At 37.0% G+C, this 20817-nt stretch overlaps 1 protein-coding gene and 1 pseudogene across 1 annotated transcript; both read left to right on the top strand.

Moving 5' to 3' along the window:
• Positions 1-3162: 3162 nt before the first annotated feature.
• Positions 3163-12569, top strand: LOC127635805 (STAM-binding protein-like A). The gene is made up of 10 exons (XM_052116036.1): positions 3163-3309; positions 4121-4335; positions 4871-4946; positions 5067-5162; positions 7765-8125; positions 8267-8391; positions 9538-9675; positions 10633-10745; positions 10845-10944; positions 11244-12569. The coding sequence occupies exons 2-10, from the start codon at positions 4133-4135 to the stop codon at positions 11298-11300; spliced, it is 1269 nt and encodes a 422-aa protein (XP_051971996.1). The 5' UTR covers positions 3163-3309; positions 4121-4132; the 3' UTR covers positions 11301-12569.
• Positions 12570-12746: 177 nt separating this feature from the next.
• LOC127635764 (splicing factor ESS-2 homolog) lies at positions 12747-18851 on the top strand (annotated as a pseudogene).
• Positions 18852-20817: the final 1966 nt, after the last annotated feature.

Raw genomic sequence — 20817 nt, 5'->3', positions numbered from 1 at the left:
CTTCTTAATATTTGAGGGCAGTTTTAATATGTTTAATTGTGTATTCAAGGCATTTTGTGACCAGACAGATTGTGTGCTTGACCCCTGTGGACATGCATACCATGTTTTTTCAAATCAAATTAATATCTCTAAGTGCAATAAATTGTTGCTTTTTTCAAGGTTTGTATAATGTATTTTGACACCTGCAAGTATGAGCCTTTATGCTACAACTGACTAACTCCAGTATCCTAAGAGAGCCTGCCTGATATGGCACTATATTTAACCCCTTGGTATATATATATATATTCAACCAAATAGTTTTCAACTGTGTTTGATATAAAGGCAAGTGATTTTTCTAGTACCAAATTAGCAATTTATCATGATTAATTGAGTATAAGGTGTTGTAGTGATGGCTGCTGGAAATGGGTCCTGTCTAGATTTGATCAAAAATTACTTTTTCAAATAGTGATGGTGCTGTTTTTTTACACCAGTAATGTACTGACTATACTTTGATCAGTTGAATGCCACTTGAAACCGCTAAATTTGTACATTATTCCAAAATTTAGGCCGCCAGTGTATATACAGTATATATATATATATATATATATATATATATATATATAAACTCGGCAAAAAAAGAAACGTCTTTTAAAGATAATTTTGTAAAAATGTAAATAACTTTACAGATCTTTATTGTTAAGGGTTTAAACCATGTTTTCCATGCTTGTTCAATGAACCATAAACAATTAATGAACATGCACCTGTGGAACGGTTGTTAAGACACTAACAGCTTACAGATGGTAGACAATTAAGGTCACAGTTATAAAAACTTAGGACACTAAAGAGACCTTTCTACTGACTCTGAAAAACACTAAAAGACAGATGCCCAGGGTCCCTGCTCATCTGCATGAAAGTGCCTTAGGCATGCTGCATGGAGGCATGAGGACTGCAGATGTGGCCAGGGCAATAAATTGCAATGTCCGTATTACGAGACGCCTAAGACAGCACTACAGGGAGACAGGGAGGACAGCTGATCATCCTCGTAGTGGTAGACCACGTGTAACAACGCCTGCACAGGATCGGTACATCAGAATATCACACCTGCGGAACAAGTACGGGATGGCAACAACAACTGCCCAAATTACACCAGGAATGCACAATCCCTCCATCAGTGCTCCGACTGTTTGCAATAGGCTCAGAGATGCTGGACTGAGGGCTTGTAGGCCTGTTGTAAGGCAGGTGCTTACCAGACATCACCGGCAACAACGTCGCCTGTGGGCACAAACCCACCTTCGCTGGACCAGACAGGACTGGCAAAAAGAGCTCTTCACTGACGAGTCACGGTATTGTCTCATCAGGGGTGATGGTTGGATTCGCTTTTATCGTTGAAGGAATGAGCGTTACACCGAGGCCTGTACTCTAGAGAGGGATCGATTTGGAGGTGGAGGGTTCGTCATGGTCTGGGGCAGTGTGTCACGGCATCATCGGACTGAGCTTGTTGTCATTGGAGGCAATCTCAATGCTGTGCGTTACAGGGAAGACATCCTCCTCCCTCACGTGCTACACTTCCTACAGGCTCATCCTGAGATGAAACTCCAGCATGACAATGCCACCAGCCATACTGATCGTTCTGTGCATGATTTAATGCAAGACAGGAATGTCAGTGATCTGCCATGGCCAGCGAAGAGCCCGGATCTCAATCCCATTGAGCACATCTGGGACCTGTTGGATCGGAGGAGAGGGCTAGGGCCATTCCCCCCAGAAATGTCCGGGAACTTCCAAGTGCCTTGGTGGAAGAGCAAGCAAGAACTGGCAAATCTGGTACAGTCCATGAGGAGAAGATGCACTGCAGTATTTAATGCAGCTGGTGGCCACACCAGATACGGACTGTTACTTTTGATTTTGTCTATTAACTGAAACGCTATACAGTAGAAGTGCTTTTTGAATGACATTATTCAGAGTATCACCATATTTGATTTTTGAAAGGGAGATAAGGCCCTTGTTCCATTTTTTACCACTATGTGCTGTTTTTGTCTGCTGAAATTTCTTTAGAATTTTTTTTTTTCCTGCATTCCAGTTGGAATAAATTAGACTTCAAAATGGCATTTCGAAGAGAGAACAATCATGAGATACCCATAAGATTGATTAAAGTAATTTCCAATAAAACATTACTTAAAAAGTGAGAATTAATAAAGAATTTCAACCCAGACCTTTCAGCCCTCTAAAGCTCGAAGCAGTGGATAGTAGAGTCATCGAAGGGAATAGGGCATAGAGATGATCACGTCAGTATGGATGTTGTACCCAGCCTCGTTTTCATTCTGGTCAAAATCAAATAAGGTGCTACTCAAAATCAATGGCGTAGCCACGGGTGTGCCAAGGTGTGCAACTGCCACACAATATATATGCTTGCACATGTAAATGAAATGACAGTTTTTGAATGCTTTACTGTTTGCATCATGTCAGACATGGTATAATCCTTTATTTATAGTGGCTTAATATTTAACATAACAACAGTACTAATTTTATTTATCTTTTATTATGAACCAAACATCCATGTACTCCATAAATACAAAGAATGTTCTAAAAAGGTTTTGAATCTTCATGCAGTTGTGCATTCCTCTGTTCAACACAATGCATTACTGATTTATTTATTTTCAATAAATTAATTAATTTTATTTTTCAATTAATAAATGGCAAAAGGTTTTTAAAAATGTTTTTTTTTTTCTGTATTGTGCAAATTGTACCATGATTTATAATGTAAAACTAACGATGAATCATTCAAAATATTTTTTGGACTAATTATTAAGCCTCATAATTGTATAGATTAGCAGAGCCTCTTCACTGGTTTAAAAAAAAAATATTCTACTACAATGGTTGCTAATGGTCATTTTATTATATTTCAGTTAACTGTGCTTAGTTAAGTTTTCTGTTTTCTCTTGGCACACCCAAAGTCTTGTTTATGGCTATGCCACTGCATAAAATAAATAAGAGCAGCATTAAAGAAAGACTGAAAAAGGCAGAAAAAGGCAAAAGTATGAGAAAAATGCAGATGAATAATTTATCATATATGTAAAAAAATAATAATAAGTACATTTGATTAAAAGTAAGGATAGAAGCGCATCGCGATTGGTCCGTCTTAGGTATTACGTCACAGTCAGGTGACCTAGGTGGGCGGAGTCTGAGCATACGATTCAGGAAGTGTTGCGCTATATTACAGCTAATGTAGACATAGCGAACATGTCTTTTATCGTGTCTAAATATGACGAAGGTATTTGAGGTAAAATCAAATCAAAGCGTCTTTGAAAACTTGACGGAGAGCGCTGAAATCAGGTAAAAAAGTTATTTATTTTGTCTAATCATGCTGTCATTGTCTTTAGCTGCTTGGCCTGTCAGTCATGGGTGGCACCAGGTTTATTTAAATCAAAGTGAAAGTTGAATCGATCGTTATGAAGTCTCGCGCATTCCATGTATATCACAGAGATGTTTCGTCACTATATGATGCAAAATATGCAAAAATCTGTATATTTGTATCATGTACAGTGGCCAACACGCTTAAAAAATTATGAATTTCATTGCATTAGAAACAAAATGGAAGACAAATAGTGCAAACAAGCTTTTCAAGAAAAACATTTCACACAAAAAAAAATTAAGTTTGAAGTTATAAAATAGATGTAAATAGATAATGTTCTATGCGGATTTCGACAAAAGGCTTCTAGAAACTTTCTGATTGTCAAATGTTTGTGTAATATGTCCATATGTAATGTATTAAACTATACCTGTGTAAACTTGACTAAACTTTACTAAAAAATAATCTTCGGACCAGTAAGAAGTAACTTCAATAATGGCTAAAAATATTGGAGTTAGATTTGATTTAATTTTTTAGAAAAGTTCTAACATCATTTGTTTGCTGATTGGCTTGATATTTCATTAACTATTGCAAATAAATGATAGATTTTTAAGTTTGACTCAAGTGCCCATACTTTCTGGGGCTATTATACAGTATATATGTATAAATGTGCACAAAACCTGATTTAAAGCTAGAGCTTTATTAGTTTCAAAATATGAACACTGCCGTATTAAAAGCCATTGTTTATAATGGAAATAACTCTGTATATTCTAAAGTGACTTTTTGATTCTCCAGGCAGGAGACAGTATGTCTGAGCTAAATGACTTCAGTCTGTCCTCTGAGGAGAGGGTCCGTGCACTCACCAAACTGGGAAGCTCCGTCGACGTTAGCGAGGATGTGCCGCCCCGACGATACTTCCGTTCAGGCATGGAGATCATCCGAATGGCCAACATCTATGCCGAGGAGGGGAATGTAGAGCATGCATTCATTCTGTACAACAAGTACATCACGTCAGTAACGCAGTAATGCTTTGCACTGGTTTGGTGGTTGATTCAACATACAATATAAGATTCAGTGGCTTATGCTCAAGTTCATTCTTCTAATCTACGGTAATATAATAAAAGTTATTTCCTCGCTGTCAGGGAAGCATTTATGAGTCTTTTTCTGCTTCCAAACTGCAGACTTTGGGAGACAAAAAAGCTGTCATTCTACATTTTTAGTTTGAGTGTAAAGTAATTGCATATTCTGCTGTGCAAAGGCATGATTTTCTACACATTTTATCAAAATGATTTTTGACCAAAATCGTGTCCCTTAGAATATGTTCTATTTTGTATCAGACAGGTTTGATTGTGAACTATATTTAATATACTCACGTTCTGCAAAAATGGAGTAGGAGTATTGCAGTAACAAAATCCACAGAATTATTTACTTTCAGTTTTAATGTGTATGTGTCATTACTGTGTTTTGCATTTGTAGGTCAGTACTGACAAATGGTGCTATAGGTGATACGCAAATAATATTCAAATGTGGTTTACTTCCCTGTAGGTTGTTTATTGAAAAACTTCCTAGGCATCGGGATTATAAAACCGCCAACATTCCTGAAAAGAAAGAAACTATAAGGGTAGGAAATAATTTCCCTCTTTCTGGGGAAATTTGACATCTTTGAAGCTCGATGGAGCATGATCAGTATGATAACATTTATCAAGCCAACTAAAATTCCCTCTCCTTTTTTTGTGTGCAGAAATTAAAGGAAATCGCCTTCCCAAAAGCAGAGGAGCTGAAAAAGTTGCTTCTCAAGCAGTATGAAAAAGATCATGCAGAATATCTTATCCAAAAGGTGGGTTGATACATACAGCACCAATCCATCCATGCAGTCATTTTAAAGTTTCATCAGAGATTTAAGATGTACCTATTGTGTTAGTAGCCAACTAAAGTCTACATAATGTCAAAATTGACCCGATTTAGTTTACTTTCTTATAGGGCTGGGCGATATGCAAGAAATATTTTCACGATAATAAAAAAAAATATATATATATATATATTGCGATTACATCGTCAACCCACTGCCAAGGGATCAGTGAGTATTTTTGCTTTATTGATTTTGCTTTAACAATTGTATTTATTCAAACACAAAAAACATAAGCCAAAGATATATCTAAATTCAAATTGCACTTCAAATGAAACGAAAAAGCAATTAAAATAACAAAGTGGTAAAAAAATTGTATATATCCTCCCAAAATGTATACCTTTACCATCTCCAACTTCCTCCACCTGGCCCCATTTGCTGTCAAGCAAATATCGGTCTATGACATCAGGTGGAAAATTACAATACAAATTAAGATCTAAGGACAATAAAAACATTTAAACAATAATAATAAGAAGAAGAAGAAGAAGAAGAAGAACAATAATAATAATAATTGAAATATAAATTAACCATCCCTCTGGAAAGTTAAATGCAACCCACATAATTTCTACTTCCTTAAACAGCTACAACAGTTTGTTTCTTCGCTTAGTTTATGGTTAAACAAATAGAAATCGACAGGTTGAAATTGTTTTTGCATTATTTTATGTTTTAAACCATTTCGTATTTGTTTCTTAAACTGCACTTTCCGTAAGCAAATCATAAAGGTTGTTTAATAGGGCCTTCGCTCGACATAATTTTATTTCCGAAAGAAAACTTAAGTCTAATTCCTTTTCTTTATGGGGTGGTCGGATAATGAATAGAAGTTTTTTTTTTTTTACATTTAAAAATGTATTAGCATCTAAAAACGCAAGTGCATGAAAACAATTGGGCTACTATTTAATATATTTGCCGTCTTCCCTGCTCTATGATTTTGTCATTTCCCTATATTGTCGATCGTCATCTGTCAATGGTTGCCACGATCTGCATCAGGTTTTTTTCAGGTTTTTGTCAGATATCGTCAATATCCAATTACATCTTCCTATCGCCCAGCCCTACTTAATATGTCAGTGCACATTATTCCAAAGTAAAAAAACAACAAATTTACTTACATCAAACTTATCAAATTTTAATAATTAGCTCCACCTCTGAAACGACTATATTTTTCAGCCCCTCCCCTCCAATCACCTGACTCTGTTCTGTTTGTAACCCACTTTTAACGATCCAATCAATTCTCGATAAATAAAATCAAGTCCATTGAATATTCTGTTTATTTTGGAAACACTGTACATTGTATTACGGAAGTAAAATGCATTGCGAGTAGGGCTGCATGGATATGAACATTTGGCATTTAAAAAAAAAAAAAATTGCCACACCTTTTTTATCATCACTTAAGACTTATGCTTTAAAAATTTACAAAGAGGTAAAAAAGCTTTTTTACTGTTCTAACAGTAAATAATTTCTATGAAACAGATTGGATCACAATCCAAAACACATGGCAGGCCAAAATATTAAAGTAAGACACAATGAATACATTATATATTAATATATTTATACATAGAAGATTAACAGATTAAAAATATTAAATAAAATACTAAAAATAATAACGAGATAAAAAAAAACGTTTATTTTGTACATCTAAAATATTTTTTGCACATCTGTTTTTGCTGTTCAAAACATCTCACATTTTACACGTATGTACTGTATATGATAGAACATTACAAACTCATACTATGCTTATGTTGGGCAATTCCACTGAAATGACAACCACATCATAGAAAATTAAAATTTTTAACCAAATAAACAAACTCCCTTTTAAATTCTGTATTATATTGGTATAATGGATAATACTTTCCAAATCGTTAGAGGGTGCCGCTTGCTCACACAGCACTGAATGCAGACTATGGTTGATCTCATACTGCCATACTACTATTTCTACTATATCACACTAATGCCATTTCTCCCATAACACATATGACTGATGTAGTAAAAGTAGAATGGGTAATATGTAATTCCTGCTTTAGTTTAGTAAATGCCATGTTGCGATTTCAATCTTAATTCAATTAATCATTAATGGAAAATATACAGATGTCTCAGAAGTCAAAGTCTGCTGGTTTCAAGGGTTCCCCTCAAGTGCCGCTTTCACAATGGTCACTTCTGTAACGCTGGTTATTGTAATGTTCTTAGGAGCACCACACCTTCTACATATTGTGTCTATTATTTCTGGATTTACAGAAGTAAGTGTGTTACAAAGTGTGTTACAAAGTTTTTACAAAGTGTGTTACTAATTAATTATAAGAAAACATTGGTGTTTGATATCTGCGTTTTCATGCACATAACCAATATGCCGATGGTTTTAATTTGGTCAGTAATTGGCCTATAAATACTGGCCGCTGATACATTGGTGCATCCCTTACTGTGAATGCCATTTCATGTTAAATTTAAGCTACTACCACCTCCCCAGTTGTCATGGATCTTGTAGTTTCAGTTTTCTCAATAGTTTGAAGTGTTCAGGATTGGCAATTTTTATATATGACAGAGGGCGGAGGAGGAGGCCCAGGCTCGAGAGATGGCCAGGCAGCTGGAGTTAGAAGCTGAACGGCAGAGACAAGCCGACCTGCAACAGCGTCAGCGCGAGCTGGAGCATTTCAGCGCCTTTGAGGAGATGATTCGCAGGCAGGAGTTGGAGAAGGAGAGGCAGCGAATTGCACAGGAGTTCAGCGTCCCAACATCACCGACAGCTCCCCCAGATCTGCCCGTGCCTGATATAGGACCTCCTCAGGCCTCGTTTACAATACCGACACCTCCTGGAGGAACTCCAAACTATATTTCTCCAACTTCAGGCCTCCCAGCGTTCGACCGCTCTCTGAAGCCAAGCGTTCCAGTCAGTGCAGGACACAGTGAGCTATGTGCAGGACACTATGTTCAACATTGATGTTTAGAAGTAGCCGTTTGAAGCCAGGACTGGCTATGAGGAATTAATATAGTGTCTTTTTTTTGTGTTATGGGGTTTTTAAGATCATATTGTGTGTCTTTTGTAGGTGCTTTGGTAAATGGCTTGCGGCAGCTGTTTGTACCCGCTGAGCTGTGCCAGAAATTCTTAAAACTTGCAGATGCCAACACAGCGCGGGCAGTGGAGACCTGTGGGATTCTTTGTGGCAAGCTGGTATGTCCAAACCATTTCCACACACAAGCAGATTTGCTTTCAAAGGCAGATTTTACAAGATAAAATGGTCATATTTCACCCCAAAATCTAAAGAAAAAAATATGAAATTATGTTTAGCGAAAAGAAAATAAAGGCCACTTTTGGGACTTTTTTTTTGGCATTGTGGTATTATTTTAATAACAATTATTCACATTTCCCCTACATTATTTCTTTCTTTTGTTTTTGTGATTAAAGGAATCCTTCACTTAAAAAATTAAAATTATCTCAACATTTACCCTCATGACATCCCAGATGTGTATGACTGTCTTCTGCAGAACACAAGTGAAGATTCTTTTAGAAGAATATCTCAGTTCTGTAAGTCCATACAATGCAAGTAAATGGTGCCCAGAACTCTAAAAAGCACATAAAGGCAGCATAAAAGTAATCCATAAAACTCCATGGTTTAATCCATGTATTCTGAAGTGATCCAATCAGTTTTGGATGAGAACAGACCAAAATGGAACTCATTTTTCAGTGTACATATTGCCAATGCAATATGTAGGCATTCATTTAATGCCCATATCTAGGCATTAAACTTCCTAGTGTTTCACGCATGCGCAGAGCGCTAGATGGCATTAGGAAGTGTAATTGAGCTTGAAATCATGGTCGCAAAGGAGACTGCTGATGATTTATAGTTAAGAGTTATATTTTGGTCTGTTCTCACCCAAAACCAACTGCATCACTTTAGAATACATGGATTAAGCCACTGGAGTTTTATGGATTACTTTCATGCTGCCCTTATGTGCTTTTTGGAGCTTCAAAGTTTTGGTCAACATTCACTTGCATTGTATGAACCTACAGAGTTTAAATATTCTTCTAAAAATTGTTGTTTGTGTTCTGAAAAATAAAGTCATACACAGTGTAATGGCCCATTTTAAACTTGGATACCAAAGTAACGAATTAACAAAGCAATGACTTGGATTTGCCATAGATCTGTAAATCTATTTCCCATTATCATTAATGTAGTGGAAAATGTCTATAGATGGGCCACATGAATTTCCGATGACTTGTAGCTTTCCCAGGAAGAACAAAATCTCACTGCTTTATCTTTTGAAATGTTTCCTGTAAAGAGAGCGTATGATTAGTACTGTGAGTTTGTCTTTACAGATGAAGAACGCCTTCACGGTGACGCATGTGATTGTACCCAAGCAGTCTGGAGGACCGGACTACTGCAACACAGAAAACGAGGAAGAACTTTTCCTGATTCAAGATCAGAATGACCTCATTACACTGGGCTGGATACATGTATGATGATTTCCATGTCCCTTCGATCACAATACATTTTTTTATACACCGATCAGCCACAACATTAAAACCACCTGCCTGGGGGCCTGGGTATCTCAGCGAGTAAAGACGCAGACTACCACCCCTGGAGTCACGAGTTCGAATCCATTGCATGCTGAGTGATTTCAGACAGATCTCCTAAGCAACCAAATTGTCCCAGTTGCTAGGGTGGGTAGAGTCACATGGGGTAATCTCCTCAATGGGGCACTTGATGAGTTGTGCGTGGATACCACGGAGAATAGCGCGAAGCCTCCACACGCACTAATTGGGCATTCCAAATTGGGGAGAAAAAAAAAACCTGCCAAATATTGTGTAGGTCCCCCTCCTGCCGCCAAAACAGCGCCAACCCACCTCTCAGAATAGCATTTTGAAGTGCTATTCTTTTCACCACAATTGTACAGACTGGTTATCTGTGTTACCGAAGACTTTGTCAGTTCAAACCAGTCTGGCCATTTTCTGTTGACCTCTCTCATCAACAAAGCGTTTCCATCCACAAACGTGCAAAGACATGCAAATTAATACAATATTGAAGTCTTGGACATTTCTATAGTAAATGTAAATTTTTATAGTTAAGTATATACTTAGTTATAGTATATACTTCTCTAAAATATATAATCAGCTTAACATTGCTCTTGCACAGAGGAAAACTTGCTCACAAGCCATAGAATTGTGTGGTTTGTGAGCTAATTATTCTTTTGTGTCAGTTATTTTTATTAAATTGCCCAGTCAATTCAAAAAGCATTTTGAATGATTCTTTAGCGAATTGGTCTGATTTTGAATTATTTAAAAATAAAATCTATATCCAGTATTCATAAACGACTGGAAGATTAATTGGTCAAAAAGTGTGAAAACCCAGTATAAAGTCTGACAGATTTGCTGACAATATACAGTATTTAATTCCTTATTATTTTCCATTAGACCCATCCCACCCAGACGGCCTTTTTGTCCAGTGTGGACCTGCACACACACTGTTCTTATCAAATGATGCTTCCTGAGTCCATAGCCATTGTGTGCTCACCTAAATTTAAGGAGTAAGTTATCAGCTGTACATGATTAAGTCATTATATTCATTATGGCTTTTGGGTGATAATTAGCCAGAACATTTTTGAATGTGACAACACATGTTCCAGGACGGGCTACTTCCGGTTGACTGACAACGGGATGGACGAGATCTGTTCCTGCAAACAAAGAGGATTCCACCCGCATCCAAAGGAGCCACCCCTCTTCTCTGTAAGTGGTAGTTTTTTGAAGGAATGGTCCACACAAAAATGACAATTTAGTCATAATTTATGCGTATGACTTCTCTTTCTTTCATGGAACACAATAGAAGAGATTTTCTACTTTAACAAAAACAAAAAAATCTAAATTAGACTGAAATTTATGTTGTTATTCACAAAAATCTTATTTAAAACATTGAAATGTGTTTCCAATATGCCGTAATGTATCTTGTGTCTGTTTACATTATGTTTGATATAAAATCTGGTTCTATGTACATGTAAATATCAGTGTCTTGTGCTCTTGTCTCTCAGGCTAGCAGACATGTCACTATCACTGACGGAAGTACGACAGTGCTGGATTTACGGTGATGTCATCGTTGATGCTTCAAAACACGTGCCTTTGCTTCTGACCTCACTGTAACACAAAGTTGCCAAGAAGCTCCCAATGGGCCAAAAAATCACTGCGCTGAACAGTGCTATGCAGACAATTGGCCTCTATTATCACGTCTTCGTAGCACTATGCACACATTTATTTGGTTTAATTCAGAAAAACATACATTATATATCTGAATGTGACAAATAAACGCTTAAAGGTGAAGTACATTTTTGTGACACTAGAGGCATCAAACAGAAGAGAAAAATTACAGCTAGCATTTGTTAAGAATGAGTTGCAGTTTGGTGTTGCAGACGCTTGACCTTTTTTTTTTTTGCCATTCCATAGTAATAAAATGTCTCATGTGCAGGATCATGTAAGCCACCCAATATTTTATGGTATTGTAAATGCAGTTGTGTTTAGTTCTGCATCTCTCTGTAATGGAAATGCTTTTTTATGCCAATGCAACTTGCTTCTGTGCTTAGCTTAACAAATAACAATGAAACTCTTATTGCATCTTATAATTTCATCAATCACTATGATTATATTTTGCTTTAGTTGCTTTGCACTTTTATTATTATATACCAGGCCGTAATTATTAACAGTTTAGGTCACTTCACAATTTATGGTTACATTTTGTGTTTCATGTAACAACATTTTAATTAGCATTGTATTTCAAATGCACAGGGCGCACACATCTATCTCTTGAAAAAGTAGCTCTCGTAGACTGTTATATTTCACTGATATACTGTATTTAATAAACAGCCAAGACTGCTTTAAAGTGACAGAACATATTTAAGTACATTTCTTTTTCAGCCAAACTTTTCTCTTTTGCTCTTTCAGGGTATATTCATAACATTGAATGTTTTGTTAGACGTTAACTTATATTATTATTACGTTTCTGTAGTCACAAGGTTTTCATTCTTCTGTTTTCATTATTAAAGTCATAAATGTACAAAGTTGAATGCAAACATATCTTCACATCTTGATATGTTATCTGTTAAACTGTATTAATGGCTTTGAAAACTAAATTTTTGGCGCTTACACTGGCAGCCAGAAGTTTGGAATAATGTACAGATTTTGCTGTTTCTGAAGGAAATTGGTACTTGAATTCACCAAAGTGGCATTCAACTGATCACAAAGTACAGTCAGGACATTACTGATGTAAAAAACAGCACCATTACTATTTGAAAATAGTAATTTTTGATCAGATCTAGACAGACCCCATTTCCAGCAGCCATCAATCCAACACCATATCCTTGATTAATCGTGCTAAATTGCCAATTTGGTACTAGAAAATCGCTTGTCATTAAATCAAACACAGCTGAAAGCTATTTGTTTCATTAAATTAAGCTTAACATTGTCTTTGTGTTTGTATGTTTTGAGAAGCCGCAGTATGCAATAGACTAGCATGTCTTAAGGTCAATATCTGGTAAAGAAAAATGAAAAAGCCTTCTCTAACTCATCAGTCAATCATTGTTTTGAGGATTGAAGGCTACACAGTGCTTATAATTGCCCAAAAAACTGAAGATTTCATACAAAGGTGTACACTGAAGTCTTCAAAGATGAAGGATAACTGGCTCTAACAAGGAAAGAAAGAGATGTGGAAGGCCAAGATGTACAACTAAACAAGAGAATAAGTACATCAGTCTCTAGTTTGAGAAATAGACGCCTCACATGTCCTCCGCTGACAGCTTCATTGAATTCTACCTGCTCAACACCAGTTTCATGTACAACAGTAAAGAGAAGACTCGGGTGCAGGTCTTTTGGGAGGAATTGCAAAGAAAAAGCCACTTTTGAAACAAAAAGAAAAGGTTAGAGTGGGCAAAGATAAACAGTCATTTGGACAACAAATAATTGGAAAAGAGTGTTATGTATCTTAACCCCATTGAGCTTTCTTGCTTTGATTATACGCCCGTGTATGATAGGATCGTAGAGTTCATGTACAGGGCAATTTGTCCATTTTATAGTTGAAGAAAAACAACTTGCAACTTTGGTAAATAGTAGGTGGCGGAGTCGTTCTGATCTATTGTTCAGCGGAAAAGAGACGATGAAGAAGCGGATGTTCAGAATTAGCTGTTGTTATTGATTAAAATGTATATTTCGTTAATTATTCTCGACTAAGCGTTAACATTAACATTTATCTGTATGAAACGAATAACTTTTGTTAAAATAGGTGGTTAAATAAGTAATGTTGTTTTAAATGGGATTTAATAAGGGATCGAACACTTAGCTGAGTGGCTAACGTAAACAACATATTTTGTAACTGATCTTTCAATTAAACTTTGTCAAATATGACGGACAAAGGGAAAGCTTTGTGTCTGAAGCCAGTACAGTCGCTGTTAGGCAGTCTGTTGAAGAGCCTAAGAAACTAAAAAGGAAAAGACAATTGTAGATCTTATACAGTATATTATTACTAGTTTTCCTTACAGAGCTCATTGGATTATAGTGTTTCATTGTATTTATTGTGTTACAGTCATTGTATAATGGGTTGGCCGTTGAGAAATGTCCTTTTAACTTAAAATGTATATTAATTAAAGGGAGATAGGTCCTGTAGCTGGTCATCATTTCCATAAAATAAATTCAATCCCCTATTTGTCTTCACTGGTTCATTTTAAATGGTTCTGCTCCGTGACATAGTACAAATATACCATGTATAAAATCATATTAAGTATCAAAAGTTGCATGCATGATAATTAAAAAAAAGATAATTAAATCTTAAATTAAAATAGTTTTAGATTGAGTATAGCATGCCACACCACATGATGACCGCTTTCTGATATGGTTTTCATTTCAGCTACCCTATTTCAATGTCAGTGTTTTAAAATGTGCTCCATAAATAAAATTGATTTAGCTTGACAGCTGTTTTTATAGAAAAAAGTTGCCCTTCACTACCCTGATCATCAAAACACTACAGTTTACACAAAATACTAATGTCCTATCAAAATAACACATAGTACAAATGTGGTTCTCAGCAGTTTAGGTTCTATGTGTCTTCTATAAACACACCTGATATCTGATTTGATTTCTGCTCTCTTCACCTGCTAACAGCACATGATTGTAATAACATCTGTCACCATTTCTTCTAAAGAGTTTGGAGAAGATCATCCAGAGAGACTTTTCCCCAGATGTCTCCAAACTACATGCCCAGAAGGATTATCTGGAAGCAGGGGGGAATGGAGATCTGGAACAGATGAGGGAGATAGCCATCAAGTACGGGTCTGCGAAAGCTAAATACACCCCGCGCACCTATTTGCCCTGTAAGTGACCATTTTTATTTATGTAAGTGGTAGTAATATTCTGTTTAATTAACGATGGCCACTTTTTGGTATGTTGTAAATCAATTTGTTCCCACCCAGATGCTACCCCTTTGACATTTGAGACCCCAGATGGTCGGAGTGAATCACCTTCATGTTCACAGAGCAGCAAAAGAGGATGGTGAGTGACTGCAACTGAAAATATGTTTATAAAGTCTTTAAATCAGGAAACTACTTCTTGGCTGATATCACCAAGACCATTATTTTTCAACCCCTTCTCGCCAACCAGCTGTCACATAAAGACCACTTTTCTTTTAATGTATAAATTACAGAAGTAAATTGGGTCGCAAATGGTGTTCCATATTGACTTTAAAGCAAAATGAGGCGTTTTACGTGAGTTTGAGTCTCGTCTGATGTTTCAGGAAAAGTTGAGGAAAAAGACGTGGAAAAGGATCTTCCATCCCTGGACTGCTTTCTTGCTAAAAACACAAGTGAGGACAATGCATCCTTTGAGCAGATAATGGAGCTTGCAGATGACAAGGACAAATTGAGGCATGCATGGCTGTATGAGGTGGAAAATGAATACAAAGGGGTAGAAAACAAATGCAAAAATGCACCCTGATTATTGGCAATGCCAATGAGTAATCTTGGGTATTTTGCCTAATGACCAATATGTATTGTTGTGGTGTTTAAAGAGGCATGAGCAGAATTTGGCTTTGCCATCCACAGAGAAGCAGGCACTTGAATGCACAAAGGTGGGATTGGAAACGGGGGCAGTATAAAGCCAAAAATGCACTCATTTATTACCCTGAAGATAAAGGTCCTCTACAAGGATATCCGTCAGTGTATCAGCATATGATGCTTTCTAAGGCTTGTGAATGTAATGTAAAGGGCTAATTCACCCAAAAATGATCATTTCCCTCATGCTGTTCCAGATGTATGACTTTCTTTTCTTTTGCTGAATACAAACAATGATTTTTAGGAGAATATCTCAGCTCTGTAGGTTCTCCCAATGCAAGTGAATGGGTACCAACAAAAGCTTCAAAAAGTACATTAAGGCATCATAAATGTAATCCCTACGACTACAGTGGTTAAATCCATATCTTCAGAAGTGACATGAGAGGTGTGGATGAGAAACAGATAAATATATACATCCTTTTTATTGAACAAAATGATCCTCCCTGCTCAGTAGGTGGCGATATGAACAAATAATGAGAATTGCCACAAAAATGTATACCTTGGGAGATCAGCGAGTAAAGACGCTGACTACCACCCCTGGAGTTCACAAGTTCGAATCCAGGGCATGCTGAGTGACTCCAGCCAGGTCTCCTAAGCAACCAGATTGGCCTGGTTGCTAGGGAGGGTAGAGTCACATGGGGTATCCTCTTTGTCATTGCTATAATGTGGTTCTCTCTTGGTGGGGCGCATGGTGAGTTTTGCGTGGATGCCACGGTGGATGGCGTGAAGCCTCCACACATGCTATGTCTTCCTTGGTAACTGGCTCAACAGACCATGTGATAAAATTTGTGTATTGACGGTCTCAGACGCGGAGGCAATTGAGATTCGTCCTCTGCCACCTGGATTGAGGCAAGTCACTACACCACCATGAGTACTGCTTATTGGGCATTCCAAATTGGGGAGAAGAAAATAACATTTTTCAATCCCTATTTAAATATTGATCTGTTTCTCACACACCTATCATATCACTTCTAAAGACATGGATACAGTATAACCACTGGAGTCATATGGATTACTTTTATGCTGCCTGTATGTGATTTTGGAGCTTCAAAGTCTTTAGATTAGTCTTGTGATCCTTCTTTATTTCTTGTTTTAGAACTTGTTTTAGTAGTTTCTCTGATATAATCTTCAGCAGCAAAAATGGCATTCGGGTTTGTCAGTATGATTCTTTTCTGCGCATCAGTTAAACAAACCACTTCTGTAAACTGTTTTAATTAACTGAATCAAAACTCTGAATTTAGTGATTCATTTGTGTCATCACTAAAAAGTATTAATGTAAATCTCCTGGCATTTTTTTATATATTTCAATGTTTTAGTTTAACTGTATGTAGGTAAACATTGCTGTTTATTACTATGCATTGTTATAAAGGTGATCATAAATGAAATCAATTATCATATATATTGAAAAACAGCAATAGGCTGATAATTTATGTAGATGTTCATTTTTAAGCTATATCATGCTGCCTTATTTATGATGGCAAAGGGCCATACTGCATGCATTTCTGTTGTCCCCAAAAAGGTGTAAAAGATGACACACTGTTCAAGAAGTCGCAGGAAGTACTGTACAACTACACACAGTTTGATGTTGACCCCTTCTGTAAAGCCCTGAATAAATCTCAAATCCAACAAGCTGCTGCACTCAATGCACAGGTAACACTGAATACTCAATAATCACAACAATCAGCCTTTGATCATATCCCACTTGTATAAAATATGATTAAACTAATTGCCTATTTCTCCTTTCTGCCCTCTGTCTAGTTCAAAAAAGGAAAGGTTGGTCCAGATGGGAAAGAGCTCCTACCTCACGAATCTCCCAATGTTAACGGATATGGATTTGAAGGAGCACCCTCTCCAGCTCCAGGTCAATTAGAATGGAATAAACGTATTTTTTTAAATATTCATTTCTTGTTCATTTCATTTAGACTTTATTCGGGCTATACTGAACTATACTGAACTATCTCAACAAGGGGCATGTTGTACTGTAGTGACATTGTATTTTAAATATCCTTGTGTAATCTACATAAACGTGGCTCAAAGTCAAATATATTGTTAAAGTTTTGAAGGAAAAAAAAAACAATGATTCTTGTTAAATTGAGTGATCTGTTTTTGTCATTAAGGTGTTACAGAGTCTCCCTTGATGATCTGCGGTGAGATTGAAAGCACCTACTTTCATCTGGATGGTTGAGAAACGCCGCTTGTGGAAAGTAGTCACGGCCCAATATTCAAGGTCATGATCACTTTTAGTGTTCATAAATGTTCTGATTTTAATTGTTTTTCACTTTTAGCAAAGTTGTTGATATGAGTGTGTATTTACAAAATAAATAAATGACGTGTGTGTGTGTGTGCATGTGCGTGCGTGTGCGTGCGTGTGTGTGTGTGTGTGATATTTGAGTGTTTTATTGAAATCCAATTTTATAAAATCGGACAACCCTGTGAATGTTCATTAGATGGCAGTGTTCTTTGCATATAATCTTTTTTCAGATTATTCAGTAAAATATGGATACATATTTATTGATGTTTAAATACATTATTCATTTCCAGATTCCAGAGCCTGGGAGAAGAGAGAGGCTGGGACTAAAAATGGCAAATTAAGCTGCAGCAAAAAACAGAGCAAAGAAACAGGAGGCACTGCACAAAGTCACAGAAAATCTTGCAAGGGAAGCAAAAAAAAAGTGTTGACGTTTTTATTTGCTTTAATTTGTAAAAGCCGTTTCAAACAGATCTGCGTAACCTAATGAATAGTTCACCCAAAAATGGAAATTCTTCTTCATCCCTGATGTGTATGACTTTCTATCTTCTGCAGAACACAAATTAAGATTTTTAGAAGAATATCTCAGCTCTGTAGGTCCATACAATGCATGTGAATCGTGACCAAAACTTTGAAGCTCTAGTTGAAAATTCTGAATTTGTTTTTACATCTACAAACCATGGTAAGAGTCATATGCAAAGTCTTACTGCAGTGTTATTTAATAAATAAAAATGTGACTATATTACTTGTTTACAGCCTCACTCCAAAGGGACTGAGCCCTGCAGCACTGTCTGCCACCCTTCAGTGTCTAGTAAACAGATCGTCCAGCAAATTCACAGATAAATCCTTGAGGGCCAGCTATACTCCATCTCCTGCACACAGAAGTACCGGCTGCAAGACTCCACTCGGAGGCCTGTCCACTCCCTCCTCCAGCACACCAACACCTGGGAAAGCCCTAACACCAGCAACTCAGGACCCAGCCTCCATCACAGACAACCTTTTACCACTCCCAAAAAGGAGGAAAGCCTCAGATTACTTCTGAAGCACCACAAACACAATCTTCTGTTTTTATTTATTTTATTATTTGCAAAGTATTCATTTGATGTGGATGTTCCACATCGGTGATTTGATAAGGTGAATTATACTTGCAGCCAAGAGTGCTCCAGTATTTCACCTGTCATACTTTGTTTAAACATATTGAGAATGAGAAATCTGAAGATCAGGAACCATTTTAGAGAGAGGTTGATTCTGTGCTCCTCCTGAAATTTGAGCATCTTATTACTGAAGTCATCATAAGGGACACATTACAAGATCTTAGGAGCACATTAAAGAGATGTTCTACTACAGAATGCTGTTTTCCATCCTTATTTTACATGCTTTGTTGGCAGATACGAAAGTATGTAGCTTTTGGGTGGAAGTCTTCGCTTAGAAAGACGAAGGCAGAGTTCTTGCAATGGAAGAATTTTATGGCCTAGGGCAGCTGGTAAGAGTTTTTTTGGAGAACTTTTCAAGTGTACATTGATAGATTCTAGCAGGTGACCTGGAATTGCATGCCTCTTGAATGTTTTTCTCTCCAAGTTTCAAAAACTTCCAATTTTTTCACAATTCAGTTACCTAGCTATTTCAATTTGGCAAAAACAGAAGAATCAGGTGGTGGATTTAAAATGAATTTGGAAGCGCTCTGAGTTAAAAGACATAATCTTAGCAAATGATCCCTCTTCTTTGATGATTAATTGTCTCATTGGACCAATCTTAACACCAACTCAATTGTACTGACAGCAGCGGTTAGTATAGATGGACCAATCACAAATGGAGGGTAATCAAGGCTGGTACAATCCTTTAAACAAACAAACAAAAAAAACTACAGTGATGTGAAGAAGTATTTGCCCACTTTCTGATTTCTTCCATTTGTGTGTATTTTCCATACTAAATAATTTTAGATCTTCAAACAAGATAGAACGTAAAACAAAGGCAACCTGACCGGATGTTCTCCTTTAGGATTTTCTGGTAAAGGGCAGAATTCATGTTTCCCTCAATTATTGCAATTTGTGCTGGTGCTGAAGCAGCAAAGTATCCCTACACCATCACACAACCACCACCATGATTGACCGTAGGTATGATGTTCTTTTTGTGGAATTCTGTGTTTGATTCACGGCAGTTCCACTTTCGACTCTGTCCATTACAAAACATTCTCCCAAAAGGTTTGAGGATAATCAAGGTGTGTTTTGGCGAAATTCAGACGAGCCTTAATGTTCTTCTGGGTTAGCAGTGGTTTTCGCCTCGCTACTTTTTCATGGATGCCATTTTTGGTCAGAGTCTTTCTGATAGTGGAGTCATGAACAGTGACCTTTATTGATGCGAGAGAGGCCTGCAGTTCCTTGGATGTTGTCCTTGCCTTTTTTGTGTTTTCCTGGAGTCGTCACTGTGCTCTTGGAGGAATTTTGGAAGGTCGGACACTTCTGGGAAGGTTCGTTACTGTTCCAAGTGTTCTCCATTTGGAGATAATGGCGCTCCCTGTGGTTCTTTGGAGTCCCACAGCCTTTGAAATAGCTTTGTAACTCTTCCCAGACTGATGTATTTCAATCACCTTTTTGCTCATCATTTCTGGAATTTCTTTCGACCTTGGCTTAGTGTACAGGGTGAGACCTCTTAGTCAACTTCATGATACTGAAAAAGTCATATTTGGGGGTTGATTTGATTGAACAGGGCTGGCAGTAATCAGACCTGGGTGTGTCTATCCAGTCAATGATCTTAAAAGCAACCTCCATTTGACCTCCGTATGTGAATCACATTCTGAACTTAAATGGTCTATCGTGTTCCTTTCTACCCCATCAGGTGATTCAAATTTTAATCGCAGCCAAGAGTACCCCAGAATGTCACAGATATTTATTAATTATATTGTTGATTAATTAGTGATTCTTTGCTCTTTCTGAATCCTGAACATTTTAATAATGCAACTTATAAATCTTAAATCATCTAAAGTCCAGAAGCAAGTTGTCATATTTTGTTATGTTTCTCTAGGCAGTGTTCTGGTCATGCATGGATTTTATGGTTTGGAACAGCTGACAAATGTGTGTCTTGCTAAAGTCTTGAGGCAGAGCACTGATATATTTTCTAGCAGGTTACCCTGACTTACAAGGTTCATGACCATAAAGCGCTTTTACCAGGTAATTCTCAAAAATGGAACATGAATTCATAGCATTGAACTGATGTTATGATTTAATGTTGCAGTAAGGCTTCAGTGAGGTTCTTGGAATTTCAAGGTTATGG

Source organism: Xyrauchen texanus, chromosome 43, assembly GCF_025860055.1.
Source record: "Xyrauchen texanus isolate HMW12.3.18 chromosome 43, RBS_HiC_50CHRs, whole genome shotgun sequence".
NCBI lineage: Eukaryota > Metazoa > Chordata > Actinopteri > Cypriniformes > Catostomidae > Xyrauchen > Xyrauchen texanus.
Note: the sequence above shows the minus strand (reverse complement) of the source record. Positions and strands in the feature narration are given on the sequence as shown.

What these genes read in the sequence shown, in the direction of transcription:
- LOC127635805 (XM_052116036.1), top strand. Translation starts at nt 4,133, where the DNA reads ATGTCTGAGCTAAATGACTTCAGTCTGTCCTCTGAGGAGAGGGTCCGT. An exon ending in AAAAGAAAGAAACTATAAGG is followed by an intron (nt 4,947 to 5,066) that starts GTAGGAAATAAT and finishes TTTTGTGTGCAG; the next exon opens with AAATTAAAGGAAATCGCCTT. An exon ending in TCCAGTCAGTGCAGGACACA is followed by an intron (nt 8,126 to 8,266) that starts GTGAGCTATGTG and finishes TGTCTTTTGTAG; the next exon opens with GTGCTTTGGTAAATGGCTTG.